This window comes from Anomaloglossus baeobatrachus, chromosome 5 (assembly GCF_048569485.1).
Source record: "Anomaloglossus baeobatrachus isolate aAnoBae1 chromosome 5, aAnoBae1.hap1, whole genome shotgun sequence".
NCBI lineage: Eukaryota > Metazoa > Chordata > Amphibia > Anura > Aromobatidae > Anomaloglossus > Anomaloglossus baeobatrachus.
In genome coordinates this window covers 537,674,510-537,699,776 of record NC_134357.1, presented here as the reverse complement: position 1 = coordinate 537,699,776, position 25,267 = coordinate 537,674,510, and the positions used below count along the sequence as shown (strand labels likewise).

At 46.6% G+C, this 25,267-nt stretch overlaps 1 protein-coding gene across 1 annotated transcript in view; it reads left to right on the top strand.

Annotated features, from left to right (window-relative positions):
• LOC142312189 (uncharacterized) overlaps window positions 1–25,267 on the top strand; it is a 307,401-nt gene that overhangs the window by 18,871 nt on the left and 263,263 nt on the right. Inside the window, 1 exon segment of the mRNA XM_075351090.1 lies at window positions 25,051–25,185. Coding sequence (XP_075207205.1) covers window positions 25,051–25,185 — 135 coding nt within the window.

Sequence of the window (25,267 nt, the reverse complement as noted above, 5' to 3'; positions counted from 1 at the left end):
TGCACGCCGGGACACATAGTGACGTGGTCGCAGGCACGAGAGTATGGGCGGCGCTGTGATAGCATCGCAAGTGCGCGCCCATACTCTCGTGTGCGCGCTCTCCCCTCTGTACGTCGCTCAGATCCTCTGCTTCTTCTGTGCTCCGCTCCTCCCATCTATTTCCTGCTGCAGGGTACGATGGGAAGGAGGTGACGTCGGGCCGGCGCAGAACGCTGGAGGCAGTGGGGGAGAGCGCGCACACGAGAGTATGGGCGCGCACTTGCGATGCATTCACAGCGCCGCCCATACTCTCGTGCCTGCGACCACGTCACTAGGTGTCCCGGCGTGCACGGGACCTCGGCGCAGTGGGCGGCGTTATGAGGCATGATTTGGAGCATGGGGGACGGCGTAAGCTACAGCAACGGACGCCACACGGCCCGCCCCCATGGAAAATTAACAAGATTTTCAAACAGAAAGGTACAAGTTTATAAAGTGTTTATTTTGGTTTAAAAAGGGGCACAAAAAGTACAAAAACCTTCCTAGAATGCAGCCCAGGAGCTGCAGAGGGGGAAACGTTTAGGTTGAAAGCCAAATTCCTGATGACAGGTTCCCTTTAACCCTTTCACGACCGGCCGATTTTTCGCTTTCCGTTTTTTTTTTTCGCCTTTCTTTTTCTGAGAGACGTAACTTTTTTATTTTTCAGTCAATATGGTCATGTGAGGGCTCATTTTTTGCGGAACGAGCTGTACTTTTAAATGAAACCATCAGTTTTACCATATTGTGTACTAGAAAATGGCAAAAAAATTCCAAATGCTGAAAAATTGCAAAAAAAGTGCGATAGCACTATAGTTTTTGAGATATTTTATTCACTGTGTTCACTATATGGTAAAACTGATGTGTGGGTGTGATGCCTCAGGTCAGTGCGAGTTCGTAGACACCAAACATGTATAGGTTTACTTTTATATAAGGGGTTAAAAAAAAATCGGAAGTTTGTCCGAAAAAAGTGGCGCACGTTTTACGCCATATTCCGTGACCCGTAGCGTTCTCATTTTTTGGGATCTTAGGCTCAATGACGGCTTATTTTTTGCGTCTCGAGCTGACGTTTTTAACGGTACCATTTTTGCGCAGATGCTACGTTTTGATCGCCTCTTATTGCATTTTGCGCAAAAGTTGTGGCGACAAAAAAACGTCGTTTTGGCATTTGGAATTTTTTTGCCGCTACGCCGTTTACTGATCAGATTAATTGATTTTATATTTTGATAGATCGGGCGTTTCTGAACGCGGCGATACCAAATGTGTGTATATTTTTTATTTTTTTAACCCTTTAATTTTCAATGGGGCGAATGGGGGGTGATTTGAACTTTTAGGTTTTTTTGTTTTTTTTTAATTTTTTAAAACTTATTTTTTTACTTTTTTTTTTTATTTTACTAGTCCCCCTAGGGGGCTATTGCGATCAGCATTCCGATCGCTCTGCAGTATCTGCTGATCACAGCTGGAAGGCTGTAAACAGCAGATACGCTGTCTTTCTCTTTTGCTGTGCCCCGGGCACAGCGAAAGTGAAACCAATTCATGTGTAGTACAGGAGTCATCACATGACCCTGTACTACCATGACAACTATCGGGAGTCACGTGATCGCGTCACGTGACTTCCGGTTTCGGCGGTAAGTAAAACTTTACCGCGATTGCGCTTATAATGGCGCTGTCATGTATTGACAGCGCCATTATAAGGGGTTAATCGGCACGAGCAGATAACGATTCTGCTCGTGCCTAGCAGGCACACATCTCAGCTGTGAAAATCAGCTGAGATGTGTGCCGATCGCGGCATGCTGCCGCCGGAGGACCGCGGGCAGTAAGATTATGTCATTTAGGACGTAATTTTACGGCCCGCGGTCGTTAAGGGGTTAATACACAGGGACCACAATCCCGACACCATGCTTCAATGGATTCCCTCATTCCAGCCCAATAGAAGCATTCTCGCAGCAACATCTCCAATTTCTTCCAGCCAAAGTGTCCAGCTCCATCATGATAAGCCTCCAAGACCACCGACACATACAGTTAGGTCCAGAAATATTTGGACAGTGACACAATTTTCGCGAGTTGGGCTCTGCATGCCACCACATTGGATTTGAAATGAAATCTCTACAACAGAATTCAAGTGCAGATTGTAACGTTTAATTTGAAGGTTTGAACAAAAATATCTGATAGAAATTGTAGGAATTGTACACATTTCTTTACAAACACTCCACATTTTAGGAGGTCAAAAGTAATTGGACAAATAAACCAAACCCAAACAAAATATTTTTATTTTCAATATTTTGTTGCGAATCCTTTGGAGGTAATCACTGCCTTAAGTCTGGAACCAATGGACATCACCAAACGCTGGGTTTCCTCCTTCTTAATGCTTTGCCAGGCCTTTACAGCCGCAGCCTTCAGGTCTTGCTTGTTTGTGGGTCTTTCCGTCTTAAGTCTGGATTTGAGCAAGTGAAATGCATGCTCAATTGGGTTAAGATCTGGTGATTGACTTGGCCATTGCAGAATGTTCCACTTTTTTGCACTCATGAACTCCTGGGTAGCTTTGGCTGTATGCTTGGGGTCATTGTCCATCTGTACTATGAAGCGCCGTCCGATCAACTTTGCGGCATTTGGCTGAATCTGGGCTGAAAGTATATCCCTGTACACTTCAGAATTCATCCGGCTACTCTTGTCTGCTGTTATGTCATCAATAAACACAAGTGACCCAGTGCCATTGAAAGCCATGCATGTCCATGCCATCACGTTGCCTCCACCATGTTTTACAGAGGATGTGGTGTGCCTTGGATCATGTGCTGTTCCCTTTCTTCTCAACTTTTTTCTTCCCATCATTCTGGTACAGGTTGATCTTGGTCTCATCTGTCCATAGAATACTTTTCCAGAACTGAGCTGGCTTCATGAGGTGTTTTTCAGCAAATTTAACTCTGGCCTGTCTATTTTTGGAATTGATGAATGGTTTGCATCTAGATGTGAACCCTTTGTATTTACTTTCATGGAGTCTTCTCTTTACTGTTGACTTAGAGACAGATACACCTACTTCACTGAGAGTGTTCTGGACTTCAGTTGATGTTGTGAACGGGTTCTTCTTCACCAAAGAAAGTATGCAGCGATCATCCACCACTGTTGTCATCCGTGGACGCCCAGGCCTTTTTGAGTTCCCAAGCTCACCAGTCAATTCCTTTTTTCTCAGAATGTACCCGACTGTTGATTTTGCTACTCCAAGCATATCTGCTATCTCTCTGATGGATCTTTTCCTTTTTTTCAGCCTCAGGATGCTCTGCTTCACCTCAATTCAGAGTTCCTTAGACCGCATGTTGTCTGGTCACAGCAACAGCTTCCAAATGCAAAACCACACACCTGTAATCAACCCCAGACCTTTTGCCTACTTCATTGATTACAGGTTAACGAGGGAGACGCCTTCAGAGTTAATTGCAGCCCTTAGAGTCCCTTGTCCAATTACTTTTGGTCCCTTGAAAAAGAGGAGGCTATGCATTACAGAGCTATGATACCTAAACCCTTTCTCCGATTTGGATGTGAAAACTCTCATATTGCAGCTGGGTGTGCACTTTCAGCCCATATTATATATATAATTGTATTTCTGAACATGTTTTTGTAAACAGCTAAAATAACAAAACTTGTGTCACTGTCCAAATATTTCTGGACCTAACTGTATGCTTGAGGTACTACGATCTGACAGATCCTGTCATGCTTCTTGGGGTTGATCAGTCCTCTGCACAGCTTGCCTCTCTGCAAGTATAACCGGCCTCTCTATTTCCACAGCCTCTGTGCCTCTGCCGGTACAGTAGGCTCCATCCTGGAATCAGCCTGGGAAATCAATGTCTTGATCAGTCAGACTGCAGGATCTTTATCTTGGGCTTTCTGCCAACCATGGTGGGGTAACGGGTTGAACGCTGCCTCCTGCTGACTGCTGTGGTGTCTCGTATTCTCTAAACCTGCAGGTTGGTGGAATTCAGGCAGTTCAATTTCTTCCAACTCATCTTAATCCATCCCACCATCAGGCAGGTGTGGCATTCTGGACAACGGATCAGCGTTGGTATTTTTACGACCGGCTCTGTACTTTATGGTAAAATCATAGTTCGCCAACGAGGCTACCCAACGCTGTTCCAAGGCTCCAAGCTTCACCGTGTCCAGGTGGGTCAAAGGATTGTTGTCCGTATATGCAGTGAACTTTGCAGAAGCCAGGTAGTGCTTAAATCTTTCCGCCACCACCCAGACGAGTGCCAGGAACTCCAACTTGAAAGAACTGTAATTTTCAGGGTTCCTTTCTCTGGGGTGCAGCTTCCTGCTCGCGTAAGCTATTATCTTCTCCTTGCCATTCTGCATTTGAGACAGGACAGATCCCAATCCCACGTTACTGGTATCCGTATAGAGTATGAACGGGAGGCCGTAATCTGGGTACGCCAAGATCTCTTCTCCGGTCAGGGCCGATTTCATTTGCTGGAGGAATCCTTTTGCTCTTTGCCCCAGGCAAATTAAGGACTGGGAATTTTACCATATTTGGTTTGTCCAACAAGGAGATCTTGCATAGGGGCTGCCATCTTAGTGTAACCCTAGATGAAGCGACGGTAATATCCCATCAGGCCCAGGAACTGCCGTACTTCCTTGATCGTCGTGGGGGTTGGCCAATTTTGGATGGCGGTTATCTTTTCCGGATCCGGAGCTACACCTTCTGCGCTTGCCTCGTGGCTGAGGTACTGGACCTTGGGCTTTAGCAGGTGGCACTTAGATGGTTTCAACTTCATCCCGTACTTGGAGAGGGCTTCAAAGACTTCAGCAAGATGTTCCAAATGTTCTTCAAACGTCTTCGAATAGACAATGACATCATCTAAAGTCCCCATTACACGCAACGACATATCCAACGATCTATCGCCGGGGTCACGGATTCCGTGACGCACATCCGGCGTCGTTAGCGACGTCGTTGTGTGTAACAGCTCCGAGCGAGTGTTAGCGATGAACGATACTCACCTTATCGTTGATCGTTGACACGTCGTTCATTTTCATAAAATCGTTGCTGTTGCAGGACGCTGGTTGTTCGTCGTTCCTGCAGCAGCACACATCGCTACGTGTGACACCGCAGGAATGAGGAACAACCTCGTACCTGCGGCCGCCTGCAATGAGGAACGAAGGAGCTGGGCGAGATGTTCGGCCCGCTCATCTCCGCCCCTCCGCTTCTATTGGCCGGCCACTTATTGATGCCGCTGTGATGCTGAACGAACCGCCCCCTTAGAAAGGAGGCGGTTCGCCGGCAACAGCGACTTCGCTCATCCGGTAAGTCCGTGTGACTGGTCCAAGCAATGTTGTGCGCCACGGGCAGCGATTTGCCCGTGACGCACAACCGACGGGGGCGGGTACGCACCCTAGCGATATCGCTGTGTGTAATGGGGCCTTAAGTATAGCAGAACCCTTTCAAAGTTGCGATGCCCCAAGCAACACTCCATCAATCTCTGGAAGGTTCCTGGTGCATTGCACAACCCAAAGGGCATGCTGTTGAACTCGCAGAGGCCCATCGGGGTAACTAAGGCAGTCTTCTCTAGATCCTCCTCTGCAACGGACACCTGCCAGTAGCCACTAGTGAGATCAAGAGTGGAAAAGTAATTTGTAGTTCTCAATGCAGCCAGCGATTCCTCAATACGGGGAAGAGGATATGCATCCTTATGGGTGATCTGATTAATCTTCCGGTTATCCACACACATCCTCATGGTGCCGTCCTTTTTCTTTACCAGGACCAGCAGAGCTGCCCAGGGGCTACAACTATCACGGATAACCCCTGCCTCCCTCATGTTCCTCAACATGTCCTTGGCACACTGGTAATGTGCAGGCGGTAATGGCCCATACCTCTCTTTTGATAGGCGGGTGTGCACCTGTGGTGATGTAGTGTTGGACCCCTTTTATCCTCCCAAAGTCGAACGGGTGTTTGCTGAAGACCTGCTCATACTCCTGCACTACCCTGTAAACCCCCTCCTTGTGATGTGAAGGGGTGGAGTCAGTGCCTACGTGTAGTTCTCGACACCACTCCTCTGGCTGACTTGATGGACTGTCACTGGCTGGTTGAGGTGCAATGTTGGGGGGCACAGTGGTTTGAATGGCATGTGCATCTACAGTGAATAGCTTAGCAATGGTGGCATATCTGGGTAGCTTAACTTCCTCTTCCCCGCAATTCATCACTCTCACGGGCACTCTTCCCTTCCGGACATCAATTATCCCTTTGGCTGCCAAAACTGTGGGCTAGTGTTCTGAAGGCAGAGGCTCCACCACTGCCTGATAATCCTGTCCCCAGACACCTACTGCTGACCTACACCAAATCATCATCTCACTTCGCGGAGGCACTACAAGAGGCGCCACATCCATCACTCGCACACCACCAATCTCTCCACCAGACAGATTCACATGTTGCCACTGCAGGAGGGCCCGAATTTCACGTTGCAGAGCCCTCTGCCGGCCCACTACTGCCGTGGCAGACAGTTGTTGCAATAGGTGCAATACTTCCCCCATACAATTTTCAATAACATTAGTCCCTAGGACCATTTTCGGGTTACGATCACTAGGGTCATTCTGCACCACGATAAGTCCTTGATGCTCTAGTTCCACTCGCCCCACCTTAAGCATAACCTCCTTAAACCCCACTTGGGTCATAGGGAGTCCATTGGCCGCGATGATAGTAAGGCCAGAGTCTGGTGTGGTGAGGTCATCATCAGACCAGTACACAGGGTAAAGTTGTTACCTGCGAGCCGGTGTCCATGAGCGCGAACGTCGGGATCCCGTCTACGGTGAGGGAGATGATGGGATGGCCTCCGACATACCGCTCACGCCAATCAGCTGGGCCTTGTGGATCCATTCCTGATGATTGGCCCTTGGCCTCAGGGGTTGCTCGTTTAAAGGACACCGACGAGAGTAGTGGCCAGTCTTGTTGCATCTATTACAAATAGGCTGTCCATACCGGTTGTTGCTCCTTCTCTGCATCCAGGGGACATCTTCAGGGCTGTCGGCGAGCTGGATCTTTTCTGCCGGCTTGGTCTTTGGCTGGAATTGCAGGGCCTCGAGGATCCTGGCGACGGCCTTGCTCAGCCGCTGGACTTGGGATGACAGTTTATCAGGAGCTCCAAGGGGTGCTGATGGCACTGCGGGTGCTGGTAGGGCTAATAGAAGAGCTTTCACAAATAAGTGAGAAGTATCAGCCAGCCAGGGTGATGGTACAGAGTCACTAGCTTCCGGGGTTTGTATGGCCTTGATTGCCCGGTCCTTTAGTACTGCGACGTTTAAGTCCGGATGCTCCAGGGCCCACAGCCACAGCTGCTTACGGTCCTCCGCTGACCCCAGCCCCTGCAGGAACTGCTCCACCAGCATTTTGTTACTCTCAGGCTCGTTGATAGTCTACCTGCCTCAGAGTGCGCAAAGAAGTTTGTAGCCTCAAGGTGTAGTCTCTGATACTTTCCTGTGGACGCTGCCGGCAATTGTAAAACTGCATTCTTAATTCCGCTTCTGTGCGGGTCTCAAAGGCTACTTGCAGCTTGTCAAAGATGGCGGCTACCGAGACCCGGTCCTCATCAGTCTAAGTTTCAACTTCTTGTTCAGCGGCGCCGGTAAGCTGTCCAAGCACCACGGATGCGCGCTGCTTGCCAGTCATGGTGTACATATCAAGAACAGTACATATTTTCTTCTTGCAGGGCATCGGGTCAGCCATCATATTGGGGTAGCCAGGCAGCGCCAGGCACATAAGGTAAGGTGATCGGCATCACTTGAGTAACTGCTGCGACTGCAGGCTCCACCACTCCTGCGACCGGAGCGGAGCCTGACGCTTCTCCGTCACCTTGCAGCACTGCGGGAGCCACCGCTCCATCATCGCTATCGGGTGCCGACGTTCTTCCGGTCTTTCCCCCTTGGTTTTTCGACAGTCGTCTCGCGGGACCCACTGTCCTTTGCGCTTCCTGTCTTGGGAGTCATCAGCCTTTTTCGGGGAAGAATTTTCAAACAGTTCACAGAATTTAAAGCAAGGCGCAAGTCATCTACAGATGGGGTAAGAATCCTGTTTGTGACGCCAGGTTCGGGTTGTTGCGGGCGGGGTTTGCCGCCGCTTCTCTCTCGGGGGGCCTGCTCAGATCCGGCGATTCTTGGTTACTTGGAAGCAGCCTCCTGGATCTTGAAGGGAAATTTAGCCAAATTTTTCTTTCGGTGGCCCCACGATTGGAGCGCCAGTTGTTGAGATGAGACTACAACGGGTCTCTTAAGGTCTGACTGCCGTGTTCAAATTATATAGAATGTCGTGTGTGCACGCGAGGTAGATAATAATTGAATAGACCAATTATGACACTCTCTCTCATGCCTGGCGCCAACAGCTCTATTTCTTTATTTCCCAGACAAAGCTTTTATAGTAAGGGTGTAGACAAAAGTATAGTCCAATCAAGAATCGCAGATCAGACTCAGGACATATAGGAATTTGCATAGTCTCTGCTGGATTGGTCAGTCCAAACTTCATCTGTCTTCCATATGGTATTCATTAGTTGGGCGTTGGACAGGATGCAGCAGACATCTTCAAGTTACGTGTACTGGTATATTGTGTTAAGGAAAATCACTAAATATGCAGGGTGTGTGTGTGTGTGTGTGTGTGTGTGTGTGTGTGTATGTATAATATATATATATATATATATATATATACTCTGTGTGCCGAATTATTAGGCAAGTTGTATTTTAGAGGATTTTTTTTTTATTATTGATCAACAACTATGTTCTCAATCAACCCAAAAGACTCAGAAATATCAAAGCTTAATATTATTGGAAGTTGGAGTGTTTTTTGTTTTTTTTTAGATTTGGCTATCTTAGGAGGATATCTTTTTGTGCAGGTAACTATTACTGTGCAGAATTATTAGGCAACTTAATAAAAACCAAATATATTCCCATCTGACTTGTTTATTTTCACCAGGTAAACCAATATAACTGCACAAAATTTAGAAATAAACATTTCTGGCATGCAAAAACAAAACCCCCAAAAAATAGTAACCAATATAGCCACCTTTCTTTATGATGACACTCAACAGCCTACCATCCATAGATTCTGTCAGTTGTTTGATCTGTTTACGATCAACATTGTGTGCAGCAGCCACCACAGTCTCCCAGACACTGTTCCGAGAGGTGTACTGTTTTCCCTCCCTGTAGATCTTACATTTTATGAGAGACCACAGGTTCTCTATGGGGTTCAGATCAGGTGAACAAGGGTGGCCATGTCATTATTTTTTCATCTTTTACACCTTTACTGGCCAGCCACGCTATGGATGCATGTGATGGAGCATTGTCCTGCATGAAAATCATGTTTTTCTTGAACGATACCGACTTCTTCCTGTACCACTGCTTGAAGACGTTGTCTTTCAGAAACTGGCAGTAGGCCTGGGAGTTGAGCATCGCTCCATCCTCAACCCAAAAAGATCCCACAAGTTCATCTTTGATGATACCAGCCAATACCAGTACCCCACCTCCACCTTGCTCGCATCTGAGTCGGAGTGGAGCTCTCTGCCCTTTACTGATCCAGCTTCTGGCCCATCCATCTGTCCCACAAGAGTCACTCTCATTTCATCAGTCCATAATCTTTTGAAAAAATCAGTCTTAAGATATTTCTTGGCCCAGTCTTGATGTTTTATCTTATGTTTCTTGTTCAAAGGTGGTCGTTTTTCAGCTTTCCTTGCCTTGGCCATGTCCCTAAGTATGGCACACCTTGTGCCTTTTGATACTCCAGTAACATTGCAGCTCTGAAATATGGCCAAACTGGTGGCAAATGGCATCTTGGCAGCTTCACGCTTGATTTTCCTCAATTCATGGGCAGTTATTTTGCGCCTTTTTGCCCAACACGCTTCTTGCGACCCTGTTGGCTGTTTGACATGAAACGCTTGATTGTTCGGTGATCACGCTTCAAAAGTTTGGAAATTTCAAGACTGCTGCATCCCTCTGCAAGACATCTCACAATTTTGAACTTTTCAGAGCCCATCAAATCTCTCTTCTGACCCATTTTGCCAAAGGAAAGTAAGTTGCCTAATAATTTAGCACACCTTATATAGGGTGTTGATGTCATTACACCACACCCCTCCTCATTACAGAGATGCACATCACCTGATTTACTTAATTGGTAGTTGGCTCTCAAGCCTATACGGCTTTGAATAGGACATGTATAAAAATTATCATGTGATCAAAATACTCATTTGCCTAATAATTCGGCACACAGTGTACGTGTTAGTTAGAAACAAAAGCATTCATAAATGTGTGTTAGATTACGTTAACTAAACTACATACATAAGTCTATGAAATGGCTGAATTAAGTATTTTTGGTTACTCAATTCTTATCCTCAACAGATAGACAAGACGACAAGAGTCCATATTCAAGGGTTCAAATCCCAACACATGACATGCTGCTTGGATCTCCCACCAGTCTCTGTATTTACTCTTCACCCCCAATTAACTTGTGATTCCTACAGGCAATTGCTGTGTTTCCCTGAAAATAAGCCCTACCCAAAAATAAGCCTAAAGGCCACTTTACACGATACGACATCGCTAAAGCGATGTCTGTGGGGTCACGGATTTTGTGACGCACATCCGGCTGCGATAGCAATGTCGTTTCGTGTGACACCTATTAGTGATTTTGAATTGTTGCAAAAACGTTCAAAATCGCTAATCGGTGACATCCCCCCCCCCCATCTCAATTATCGGTGCTGCTGCAGTTACGATGTTGTTCGTCGTTCCTGCGGCAGCACACATCGCTATGTGTGACACCACAGGAACGAGGAACCTCACCTGCGTCCCGCCGGCAATGAGGAGGGAAGGAGGTGGGCGGGATGTTCATCCCGCTCATCTCCGCCCCTCCGCTTTGATTGGGCGGCCGCTTAGTGACGTCCCTTTGACGCCGAACGAACCGCCTTCCCCCCTAGAAAGGAGGCGGTTCGCCAGTCACAGCGACGTCGCTAGGCAGGTAAGTAGTGTGAAGGGTCTGAGAAATGTTCTGCGGTACGGGCAGCGATTTGCCCGTGTCGCAGAACCAAATGGGGCGGGTTCGCACGCTAGCGATATCGGTAACGATATTGCAGTGTGTAAAGCGGCCTTTAGTCATGGTTCAATAATGAAGTATCCATGCAGCTAAAAAAGTGAAAGAATACTGCAGGACACTTCATTATTGAAAGTGGACACCCCCATAAGAGGAAAAAGAAGATCCCGCAATCATACTCACCAGATGCTGAATGAGAGGACCTGTAATAGAACGCACCAATGACTTGCGGTGGAACAGACACCCACACACATCAGGTCACACACACTCATCACATCCAGCAATACCAATTGCTTCTGACTTGCAGGATTACCTGTGACGCAGTGCAGTGGAGCGTGAGGACCTGTGGTGGAATACATTGATTCGTTCCACCGCAAGACTTCTATGCTTTCCACCGCAGGTCCTCCACTGCACTGCTTCCCAGGTTCCCTCTACGGCCAGAAGCAATTGGTATTGCCGAATGTAGTGTGTTTTTGCGATCTGATGGATGTGAGTGTCAGCCAGAAGTAGGGGAGGACCGTGTGGAGCATACCTGATGGGAGTGCTTGCCAAAGATCACAGGATGACTTGAGTGACGCAGATATCCGCTGTCTGGTAAGTATAAGTCTCCTGGGAAGGGGGTTTGCTTTTTTGGACGTGTAAAATTACCCTCAACCGTGTTTCCCTGAGAATAAGCCCTTCTCCATAAATAAGCCCTAGTGCATTTTTTAGGGCAAAAAATAATAATAGATAGTTTCTTATTTTTGGGGAAACACAGTAGTTGCAAAGAACTATCCAACATAGACAGTGATTGGGAGCCTGGAGGAGATGTCTTAGTCAGCAATTCAACTTAGGTTCTGTTAGGTCAACCTAACGGTCACAGCTGTTGCCAGCGATGTCCGAATGCAGAGAGGGTACCGGTGACCCCCCTCTGCTACTCCGTCTCAATGAAAACAAGCGGACGCCGTTATACACATAAGACTGGAGATGTGCGGCTCCGAATAGAAAGTGTATTGGTATTGTTTACATTACAAAGTTATACAAAGTTGATTAGGGCGTAACTATGCAACATACATATTCATTAATCTACATTCATTAAGGTGTGGATTGCATATTCCCAGCAAGAGAAATTAATATAATGACTTATACTCCCATAACAGTCTATGACGTTTCTTCTTCCATAACAAGAATGTTTTTCAGTCGTCTCTAAGTCAAAACATTCTGCGTCCTTGAAGTTGGTCTCATAGTTTATTACGTAAATAAGTCTGGTTCGGTCTTGCAAGGGAGAATGAATTTCTATTATTTTCTAAGCCAGTGAAAAAGGTTAACTCTTTCCTCACAATCCCCCCTATTGGCGTGATTGATGGACTGGGGGCCATCGAGAAGCTGTGGACTATAGAGAAAGCAGGCTAGCCTCCAGATACTTTCTGAGCCGCGGGTTGCTCAGGGAGTGTCGTCTCACATCCGTCACCTAGGACTGCCTGCATGCCTCTCGATAGAAGTCTCATCATGATACGCCAAGGTGATTTCTAGAGGAAAGAGTAGAGAAGAGAAAAAAGGCATATTAGTGATTTCATACGGGTGCTGAATAATCATTGTATCTACATTGCTTCAACAGCGGGAAAACAAAGCCATTAGCAACTTGAACACTACATAAGCAACTAGTAAACAGAGTAACACTTGGAACACTGATAGTCTGTTGTAACAGCCTCCCCATTGAAACACTTTGTTTATTGGGACTGGTATGGCTAAGTATGGCATGGAAGAGGCTGTCACAGGTGCGTGTGTACATATCCAGCAGTCTGATCTCAAGTTTTTCAGCTAACACTTCATGATGGGTCTCAAATGAATTCTGCCGTGGTGTAGAAGGCCCCAAAAAGGGAGTACACCTAGAAATACTTATCAGCAGTATTAGGCCTTCTTGCAGTGGCTGGCATGGACCCATGTCGATCTCCCCTCAAGTTTGACGGAGGTTAGAGTGGTCAGCTGGACAGTCAAAGGCCCTTCGAATCGTGGCTCAAGGGTCTTTCTCGCGTGCTTCTTTAGGTAAACCCGGTCACCAGGCTTTAGGGAGTGGGTTCCTGGAACGGCATCAGGATCAGGTAGAGAAGAGTAGACCCTTTGGTGGGTTTCAGTTAGTCTCTTCTGCAGGGAAACAACATAAGACGTTAGGCTATCACATTGCAGGTGTAACTCCTGTCGGAAGTAGCATCCTAATCTGGGTGCACTACCAAAGAGTATTTCAAAGGGTGAGAGCCTGTGCTTTCCCTGCGGGGTAGTCCTTATAGAGTAAAGAGCTATGGGGAGACATTCTGTCCATGGTCTACCAGTCTCCTCCACTGCCTTGGCTAGTTTGAGCTTTAGAGTTCCATTTAACCTTTCCACTTTCCCTGATGACTGTGGGTGGTAAGGCATGTGTAAGGCTGACTGAATGCCTAACAGGGCACAGGTGTTCTGGAAAACTTGTCCAGTGAAATGAGTACCTCGGTCTGACTCTGACTTCAGGGAGTCCAAACTGAGGCACCAGCTCACAGGCCAATTTTTTTGCTGTAATTCGGGCCGTGGCTGAGCTTACAGGATAGGCCTCTGGCCATCCGGAGAAGAGGTCTACACAGACAATAGAAAGAAGGGTTTCCAGCGCCAGGAATAGATTAAAAATCCTTTTTTATTGAAAATAAGGTTATAAAAACCCAGCAGATACCATAATAGATGTCAGAAAGATGGCAGAACAACGCGTTTCGACGGGATCCGAAACAAATGGAGATACACAGTAGCAAATTCACATATATATGTATCTCCATTTGTTTCGGATCCCTCGTAACTACTAGTTGAGGAGTTGCCTCTAGTGAAACCACACATGTGAAACTAATTAGTGGACCAGGGATCTGATTTAAGGGAGATGGTTACACTCTAAAGTCAGAACATGACTAAGACCTGAAGCGTCGAAACGCGTTGTTCTGCCATCTTTCTGACATCTATTATGGTATCTGCTGGGTTTTTATTACCTTATTTTCAATAAAAAAGGATTTGTAATCTATTCCTGGCGCTGGAAACCCTTCTTTCTATTTTCAATTGGATGGCTGCCGAGCCTCATTCCTTGCGCAGGATCCCTGATTGCAGCCAGCAGGTCAGTCCTTGGTGAGCTGGACTCTCCCTTATCTTCGTCTACACAGACAAGTACAAACTCGTAGATGCAATGTTTTGGCAACTGTATATAGTCTATTTGTACTCTTTGAAATGGGGCAAACGTCTTTGGCATGTGTCTTTGCGGTGTTTTAGTTAGCTGGCCTGGATTGTGTTGTTGACAGATGTGACAAGCTTTTATTCTCTGGGAGGCGTATTGTCTGAAGCCGGGGGCTACCCAATATGGTTGCATCTGGTTCATGATTGAGTTTGTGCTACCGTGTGTGGGATAGTGGAGTACTTGGAAAATGGCAGGGAACCAACTGCGTGGCAGGACGGGAAGTCCGTTTAGGCGCCAAATCCCCTCCACCTTTTCTGCCCCCTTGGCCCGCCATCCGGCCTTTTCTTCCTCAGAGGCGTTTTCTTGTGTCTCAAAGAGGTTCTGCATTTCTTCCTCCGTCGTTGACACTGTTTCCGTCTCCTTCAAAGGGAGTAAGGCTGCTTGTTTTGCTATTTGATCGGCCAAGCGATTTCCCCTTGCCTCGGGTGTTTGAGCCTTGGTGTGGGCAGCAACCTTTTATGATTGCTAGCTGTTTTGGTATCAAGGCTACTTCCATTAGTTTCTTCACTGAGGCTCCATGCCTGATGGGATTTCCTGTTGCAGTGAGGAATCCTCTAGTCTGCCAGATAGTGCCAAAATCGTGCACAATGCCGTGTGCATAGGCTGAGTCCGTGTAGATGTTCGCTGTTCGTTCTTCCAGAAACTCAATTGCCCAGATGAGAGCAAGAAGTTCTGCTTCTTGATCAGATATGCGTGGAGGTAGCGGTTGCTTGGCTAAGACTGCATATAGAGTCACTACTGCAAATCCGGTGTGGAACTTGCCTGCTTCATCAGCGTATCTGCTACCATCCACAAAAAGTTCAAAGTCTGGATTTGTAAGCGGTGTTGCCTGAATATTGTGCAGGGGCTTTGCCTCATGTTCAATGAGTTCCTGACAATCATGATCAAATGGTGCGCTGGTACGTTTGTCACTCTCTTCTGTTCTCTCTTCTGTCCCCCCTTCTAAACTTGTAAAGATCAGCAGATTAGCAAGGTTTAGACTTGTAACTCGAGCAAATGAGATGTTTGGGGGTAGCAACAGCGTGCACTGGAGTCTGACTTGTCTTGCCATGGAGAGGTGTTTCAACTGCACTTGATTGAGAACAGCATAAATGTCATGGCTGGTAAGGATAGTAGTCGGGAAATCGAGTGAGATTTCAGATGCTTTCTGCAGTATGTTTGAAACTGCTATAACAGCACGGACACAGGTTGGTGCTGCTTTTGTGACGTTGTCAAGTTGAGAGGAGTAGTACCCGATTATGTGATGTTTGTCCGTCTTCTGGGTGAGTACTCCTACGGCAAATCCTTGAAGCTCTGCTACGAACAGATTAAAGGTGAGATCATAGTTTGGTAGTGCCGGAGCAGGTGCATCAATCACTAGTTCCTTAAGCTTTTGAAAGTTTTGTCGAGCTTCTTCTGTAAGGGAAAAAGGAACATTCTTTGTGCAATCATACATTGGTTGCATGAGTAGTGACGCATTGGGAATCCACCGTCTGCATTTATCTCTGCTTTGCATCCTACTTCTGCCAGAAAGGTAAGAAGGCTTATTGAAGCCGTTTTACATTCCTCTTCACTAGGGCAGCACAGTAGTAAATCATCCACGTACTGGTAGATGTAATGCGAGAGGTAGCGGGAGGGGGGATTGTCTCAGCTGCGGTGGCGTAATTTCAGGCTTGACTGAAACTTTTACTGTGGGCACGGGAAGTGTGCCGAAGTCAGTTTTTGATGTGGACCAGAGTTTTGCAGGAACTTGTAGAAGTATTGGATCCGTGTTTACTTCACGTGTAACATCAGATTCTGGTTGATCTTCTATCATCTGGAGAGTGCACAGGATTTCTTCTGGGATATCTTCTAGAATTTGCAGGATAGCAGATCCATCTTCATTGTAGACAATCTGAGCTTATAGTCTTGATAGTAGATCTTCTCCCACTAGGGCATCTCCACCCAGGGGGGACACTAAGAATTTAGACACGAACATGTGTGGTCCCAGTTTCACCTTCAGTGGATGTGTTATTGGGATTATCTGGGCTTGTCCATCAAATCTGGATACTACAGTAGCTTCAGATGAGATGGATCCTTCAGGCACTAGGTTCCTGGGGTTCAGGAGCGTGAGGCTCCTGAGTCCACCAAAGCTCTTATTTCCTTGTTGCCAATGTGAAGGGGGACGTGTATAAATGGACCTCTGGCATCCCTATCCCGTGCTGCCGCAAGTCAGGCAGTCTTCTCCTCCTGACTCTCGGGTTGGTTTTGAGTGTCCCTCTTCTTCTTTCTACAGTCTCTGATCACATGTCCTCTGACTCCACAATAGCAGCAGGTCGGTGCCTTCCTTCTTGTACCTTCTGGCTGACCGTCCACTGCTGCTATGACAACTTTCTTGTTGCTCCTTTTATCCTTTGCGTCGGTTTCTAAGCCACTTGCTTTGTTGACTAGAAGATCTATGTCTTGGGGCGTGGCCTGGACCTCATGTAGAGAGGAAGCAGCGTGGGTGAGCTCCTGCCTGGATCCTGAATTATCCTGCACACCGGCCTTGCTGACGGGCACTACCGACCCTGGAGGGCTGCAACACAACTTATAACACCCAGGGAAGCGAGCACAGCCAGGATATGCCGACCCGCAGCAGCAATAAAAGGGACAGAGACGCGCAGGAGCGTGCCTCTGAAGAATCCAATATGGCGCCGCCGGCATCCACACCATCCCGAGCTGGAGCAGTGGGAGTAGCAAGCAGGTTGGAGCGGTTTGCCAGAGTGGCCCCTGGCACAGAGCCTACCTGCAACGAGGCGCCCGATGGCAGCGCTGAACGGGCCCTGGAGCAGGGAGAAAACATACCCGACAGTGAGACTGTGAGTACCCTGGGCCTTGCATGTTCAGCAGCACAAGGTATGCAGACACACAGGCCTGTGCTGACAGAGGGAGGAGGGGGAGATGTGGAGCAAACAACACCTGTTTTCACTGAGGCCATACTGAGAGACATTCTGGCAGCAATTAACTCTTGCAATACCACATTGGCCACTCTAAGCAGCCAGATGGGAACTGTCACCTCAGATATGGCCTGTATTAAACGTGAGCTGCAAGGGGTGACTGTCAGAATTGGGGAGCTGGAGGAAAGAGTGAGTACAACAGAGGATAAATTACCACCAATGTCACGAGAGCTGGGAAAGGCCACGCAAAATATCTCCACACTGCTAAACAAGGTGGATGATTTGGAAAATCGCTCCCGTAGAAGTAATTTGCGACTGGTGGGGGTCCCAGAGAGGATGGAGGGCAATGACCCACTGAATTTCTTTGAAAAATGGCTTAAAGACACCATGGGAAAAGACATACTATCCTCTTTCTTCACCATTGAAAGGGCGCACAGGGTCCCTGCGCGTGCCCCACAGCCGGGAGCACCCCCACGTCCTATTCTGATTAAACTACTGCACTATAAAGATAGGGACACTATCCTGCGCAGAGCCAGAGATATCAAAGAACTTGCAATTGATGGGAGGAAGATATCAATATTTCCTGATTTCTCCATGGAAGTGCAACGTAAAAGAGCGCAATTTATTGAGATCAAAAAACGACTGCGCAACCTGCAAGTGCCATACTCCATGATGTACCCTGCTAAGCTGCGGATTGCTGCGAACGGAGAGACTCATTTTTTTGATACGGCTGGGGCGGCATTGTCTTGGCTGGATATCAATCAGAGATCCCTGAGGAGGAAGAATACCTGAGATTTCCCTTTCTGCCGCCAGGCGTTGTTTTTGTTTGGGACGCTATGCTGGTGAGCTCATTACAGTTAAATTCATCTAGGATCCAGGTTGGGAGACGGCCGGTTCATTGTGGACACCCGCTGTACTAGCGAGTTGTGGACCCCCTCCCTGCATGGACTTGGGGCGTGTTTTTAGCCCTGATTCTCTCTATTTGGGAGAAATGTGTAAGATACACTTGAGTTTGAGGGCAGGGGCACTGCGCACTGGTGTGCGGAGCCCTATCTCTCTCCTTGTTTTTCTTGTTTATTGTTGTATGATGCAATCTGTTTGGGAAGTGTGGTGTGCCTCAGTCGTGTCGCTTAACCTAATGTTTTTGAGAATCGGTGGAGAACGCCTCTCTCCTCCAGGTATGAAGTATCCGTCCGGATCATATCTTAGTCTACGCTTATGGCGACATCTTTAAATATTGTAGCGTGGAATGTTAGAGGGCTCGGAGATGCGAACAAAAGATGTGCTATATTTACTCACCTACAGAAACTTTTACCGGCTATTTTATGTCTCTCCGAGACCCACATGGTCAGGGATAATGTTCATTGGCTGAGGAAGGGATGGATCGCGCATGAATATCATTCCACATACTCGACCCATGCACGGGGTGTGAGTGTGTTGGTGCACAAATCCATCCCGTTCTCATGTACCAAATCAGTGATTGACCCGGGGGGCAGATTTGTATGTTTGCTTTGCACGCTGTATGGTATACAATTTATTCTGGTTGCGATATATATCCCTCCACCATATTCAGTCGAACCGGTAAAAAGGATATTGTCTATTTTAGATTCCCTTCCATCTGTGCCGACGCTTTTGATAGGGATGTAAGTAATTATTAAAATCCCCTATCTAGATAAGTTACACTCGGGAAACATATCGGAGAACGCCGCCCCGACTTCATTTGCTAGATTGCTAACGGAGCTGGGTTTTGTAGATCTTTGGCGTGCCCAACACCCCACAACCAAACAATTCTCCTGTTACTCTAGCTCCCACCACACCATGTCACGGATAGACCTGGCTATTGGAAACGCACTTATGGCCTCATATACACAAAAGGTGGCCTACCTACCTAGAAGCGTATCTGATCACTCACCATTACATGTTACGCTTGCATGGGGAAACCCCCTCGCTCTGCCCAGGCCTATCTGGAAACTTAATCCCTTCTGGATCCAGCTTATTGGGGAATCTTTATATGATAACATTCTGGAATACTTCCATATTAATGAGTGCTCTGCACCGCCACACATAGTTTGGGACTCTATGAAAGCTGTGGTAAGGGGCATATATATTAGAGAAATATGCATACGCAAAAATCAAACCAAATGTTACACCCAGAGTCTGATTCAGGAGGTATCTGATGCGGAGGCTGCGGTGGTGCTCAACCCAACAGTAGAAACTAAAAACACTCTAGAGAAGGCACAGATGTCACTCAAAGAAAATCTCATGTCGGTGGCAGAAAATAAACGCTATTTCCTTAAACAAAATTATTTTCTGGCAGGGGAGGGCGTGGGGCACCTACTGGCCACAGTCATTAGAGCACAGGAAGGATCTTCTTATATAAATAGGTTAAAGACGGAATCAGGTGACTTTGTAACAGCAAGCGAGGATATAATAAGAGAAATAAAGAGGTATTATATGCGGCTATACACATCAGACTGTGACCTCACGGAGACTGAGATTGAGCAGTATTTGGATGCTCTCTCTCTTCCTTCACTGAGTGATGTAAACAGGGAATTGCTGGACCGGGACATCTCATTGGAAGAACTGGAGGAAGCGCTTGGCCAGACACAAAATGAAAAAGCTCCGGGAACGGATGGCCTGCCTGGAGAGTTTTATAAAGCGTATGCACCCTTACTGCTACCCAAACTACTTAAGGTATTTGAAGAGGCTGAAAGGCAGAGGGTCCTCCCGCCCTCTATGAGGGAAGCCTTAATAGTCTTAATATTAAAACCTGGAAAAGATCCAGAGATCCCGGATTCGTATCGCCCAATCTCTCTCCTACAAACAGACATTAAATTGCTGGCCAAGGTGCTCGCCAATAGGATGTCCCGAGTCATCTCATCTATAGTGCAGAGTGATCAGACAGGCTTCATTCCATGCAGAGCCACATCTATGAATCTCAGGAAATTATATTTGGGAATTCAACATAGTTCTGAGGTACCGGGGGAAAGGGCAATTTTGTCATTAGACGCCGCTAAGGCGTTCGATAGCCTTGAATGGGAATATATGTGGGCTGTACTTCGGAAAATGGGCTTTGGACATAGATTCATAAATTGGGTAAAACTGCTATATGACTCACCGGTGGCAAAGGTTAGGGTTAATGGCAGGGTCTCAGAGTCTTTTCCTCTTGGAAGAGGTACTAGACAGGGGTGCCCGCTTTCACCCTTGTTATTCGCGACTGCAGTGGAGCCGTTGGCAGTGGCAATACGGAAATCCAGGGAGGTAGAGGGATTTCGGTGTGGAGCCGTGGAACAAAAGATATCATTATACGCAGACGATCTACTCTTATATTTAGACAGGGTACGTTCCTCGATTTTGCCGGCAATGAATATCATTCGGGAATTTGGACAGAGGTCTGGTCTACTAATCAACTGGTCCAAGTCGGCTTTAATGCCGTTGGACCCCCTTCCGGGGGACTTTTCGGACTTACAGATTCCAGTTCCTGTGGTCCGGGAGTTTAAATATCTGGGAGTAATTGTCAGCCCAATCCCGAAGGATTTCCAGGCCCTAAATCTGGAACCCCTGTTACAGCGATTCAGAGCAAAAGTGCATACCTGGTGCCGTTTGCCGCTATCAAATGTCGGCAGATCCAATTTAATTAAAATGGTAATGATGCCACAATTACTATACCTTATACATAATTCTCCAGTGTGGATATGTAGGGAATTTTTTGTAAAAATTAATACAATATTCCGGGAACTTATTTGGAAGAAAAAGCAAGCTAGGATTCGACTGGAAGTGCTACAGCGGGGAAAGGAGGAGGGAGGACTGGCGGTACCAAACCCATATATATACTATATAGCCTCCCAGATGCAACATCTGAGGGGTTGGGGCAAAGAAGGAGGGTATGATACCAGTGGTGATATAGTGAGAGAGGGATCAGTATGGAAGTACCCAGGTTGCCGGTTGGATGTGGGACAAAGACAGATAAATGGGGCACGATATCCCACACTGGCTATGATATTCCGGGTGTGGGACAGGGGTAAGTCTCTTTTGGGGATAAGCGGACCTACAGAGCTCTGGCCACTGTGGCAGAACCCCGACTTGCCAGAAATTAAAAAATTAGTAGGGTTCAGAGGATGGGAGGATAAAGGGATCCATTTAGTGTCACAAGTACTACAAAATAATACTCTTAAAAGCTTTGAACAACTGAGAACGGAGTTTCACCTCCCGCATGTCTTCTTTTATCAGTATTTGCAGCTGAGACACGCACTGGAAAGACAGGGGAGGACAAACCCGGTCACAGTGACACATAATCAAACATTACATAGGCTGCTTACATCTGAGTCCTCTAAGGGTCTTATTTCGGAACTATATAAAAAATTACTACCTGCCCATCTGGAAACACATCCATTGCTTGTTAAAAGCAAATGGGAACGAGACGTCGGTCCCCTGACGGAAGGCCAGTGGTCTGATATATTGGAACAAGTTCCTAAACTGGCGGTATCGGAGTGCCAAAAGCTGTCTCAAATATATCTCATCCACAGGGTATATAAAACTCCCAGTCTACTATTTAAGATGGGACTCAGACCAAACACACAGTGTGTTAGGTGTGGACAGGATGATGCCCATTTGATGCATGTTATGTGGGAGTGTGGACACATTGGTGATTTCTGGAACCAAACCCTGGGACTTATAGGTCAAATATATCATATCACAATACCACCGTCGCCCCGCCTGTGCCTGTTGAGTCTATGGGAAGGAGAAGTGGATCCGGATTCTCCAACAGCCCTGGGAATAGCACGTATCTTGTACCAAGCAAGAAAGCTACTTGCATATCACTGGTTAGACCCTCTACCACCAACATTACCAGAGCTCAAAAACAAATTAAATAACGTCATAAGATTGGAAAGGGGAGTTTATTTAAAAAGAAAATCATTGAAAAAGTTTTACAACATTTGGCGGCCATGGATGGAGTTGCCGGGCCTACCCTCTAGTGCACTGGTTCGGGATGCAATGCTGGACCGGTTACTGTTGTGCCTGCAGTGATGGCATGTGTGAGGAAGGGAATTAAAACTATTTTTTTCTGTGGCGAAATGGACTTTGAATGAAGAGGTGAGAGAGGACTGGAATGGTTTCATGGATGACTGCACGGAGAGGGAGGAGCAGGAGAGTATAGCAATATGATGTGGAGCGACACGGCTGATGGAGGAGGTGTTCCTGTTAGTCTGAGGCATTATTGCATAATTTAAGTTTTGTTTATTTGTAGAGCCACGAGGTTTGTAGGCTCAAGTTATATAATATAATTATGATTTGAGAACTCTATTATTATATTTACATATATGCAGAGAAAGAACCTGATTTATAAATCATATGTGTTTATCTGTTTATTGTTATCAGTTATATGAAAAGTGAAATACTCTCTGTATTGATCCCTAATGATTTAATAAAAAAAGATCTGATTTAAAAAAAGAAGATCTATGTCTTCCATGTTTCTCCATTCTGGGCAGCACGCTTTCAATCTTTCTGCCAGAGGTGCATGTATTCCATCCATGAAGGATCTTACCATCAGGCGACGTATTGCACCCGCTTGTAAGTCCAGCCCTTCATCTGCGAATGACTGCATCAATCTGTAGTAAAATGAGCTGACATTTTCCACAGGACCTTGATGCACTGGTCCCATTGTGCCCTTAGTTCTTTGCTCCTGGGCGCAGAAGAGATTGAGTCTTCTCATGAAATCTTGGCCCGATTCCACATTACGGGTATTGTCCGGAACATGTCCTGTCAGGTGGGCAGTGAGTTTGTCATACAGTTCGGGAGACATTTTAACTCTACACAAACCTTCCATGTCCAACCAAGTGCTTCTGTAGGAGACCTGTATTTGGTTCAGGTAACGTGAAAAACTGACTGGGTTTCTAGTCGGGTCTGGAGCATTTTGCAGGTAAGCTATCTGCTCGGCTGGAGTCCAGGGTACGTAGTCATCATACGTACAAGGAACTGCATCTCTGGGAGCATCTGGGTTTTGTGGATTAACAGGTGGTCTTATCAGGACTCTTCTTTCCACTACGGGATAGAGAGGCACTGGTGCTGTGGCTTGTAGCTTGTGCTGTGGGGCTCCACAGGCTAGGCATGTTTCACTCCAGTCCGGATTTTGTTGGCTACAGTTTGTGCAGGTCCATTCCGGAGATCCTGCTATTTTTGGAGTTGTTCCAGGAGTAGCTGACAGGTACAGAGGAGGCTGCTGTTGATCCTTATTAGCCTTCTTCCCATGTGTCTGATTCTTCATGATATATCCAACCTTGATCGTGGGCTGTTTTTGCCATGTCAGAAAGAGTTCTGACTAGTTCAGTCCATGATTTATCTGCTATCACTCCTGCTCTAGTAGCTGTTATTGTGTCCCATTTGTTGGGGTCCAATTGATCCTTCCCCTTCAATCCAAATGTCTTAAAAACTTCCTTGGATTGACTGGCTGTTCTGTTGCCATGATAACACGTAATGAGATGTTGCAGGGTGCATCCAGCTCTTCTGTCTTTTGATATTCCTTGCCCCATTCTTCGTCTATCTTCTTCAGCTTTTAGACCCTTGAACGTCCTTTGGACTAAACCTACCTATCCTGGAGATACTCAGAGACTAACTCCTTTTGTATTCCCACCTAAGGTGAGGTCTAGAACCACCTTTCCTGGAAGTACCCAAACACTGATTCTTGATTTGTATTCCTACTGAAAGGTGGTGTCCTAACTTCAGAGGGGGCTGAGTATGTTGAATGGCGCTGGGTTACCCTTCTTGTACCAAAGGTACACTCTATTTCCGATGGCAATGGCAAACAGGGCTATTCCCACTAACACTAGGGCAGTGAATATCACATCCATTGGACAGAGCAGGTACACTATTCCCTTTCAACACTCACTGATGTATGGGATCTATGACAACCAACAAGGACAACAGCACAGAAGTATAGCGCAGGAGAGCAGACACGCGACACACGGAGAGGCAGAGAAACACAGTGAAACAAACAAGCAAACAACCAAACAAGGCACAGAAAACATCAGCTGGCAAGGCTCTCTCAGAGTTCAGTAGAAACCCGCCAATAACCCAGTATCTACTCACAGTGTACCTCTTGCGCGTTGAGGAGAGGGGAGATCAGATGTGGGGAGCATAAAGAGAAGAATAAGGTTCAACTCTTACCTGGCCAGGTGTTTCTGGTCCCCACGTCTGGTCCACTCCTCCTCTGAATGGCAAGACAGTCCACTGCGTCCTGGGATTAGAAACACGGGTCCCTGTTCGGGCGCCAGATAATGTTAGGTTGACCTAACGGTCACAGCTGTTGCCAGCGATGTCCGAATGCAGAGAGGGTACCGGTGACCCCCCCCCCCTCTGCTACTCCGTCTCAATGAAAACAAGCGGACGCCGTTATACACATAAGACTGGAGATGTGCGGCTCCGAATAGAAAGTGTATTGGTATTGTTTACATTACAAAGTTATACAAAGTTGATTAGGGCATAACTATGCAACATACATATTCATTAATCTACATTCATTAAGGCGTGGATTGCATATTCCCAGCAAGAGAAATTAATATAATGACTTATACTCCCATAACAGTCTATGACGTTTCTTCTTCCATAACAAGAATGTTTTTCAGTCGTCTCTAAGTCAAAACATTCTGCGTCCTTGAAGTTGGTCTCATAGTTTATTACGTAAATAAGTCTGGTTCGGTCTTGCAAGGGAGAATGAATTTCTATTATTTTCTAAGCCAGTGAAAAAGGTTAACTCTTTCCTCACAGTTCCAGCCTGAACACTGACAGGAGAGAATACAAGTTATACACATTATTGTCTCCACTAATTGTGTTATTATGCTGGATTATTTGTGATTTTACATCATCATCTTTTCCCCATTCAGGTCCGTACAATATTAGATCCGATCAGTGGAGATCTTCTATATAAGACAGTTTTTCTAATGGAAATGGACAGGGACAAGATGGTGGAGAGGCTATTACACCTCACCCTAGAGATCCTCTTCCGGCTTACTGGAGAGGTGAGAGATTCTGATGACGCCACATTACATCATTCTTATCTATGGGAATAACAGATGGACAGAACTGGAGAGGTGAGTACTC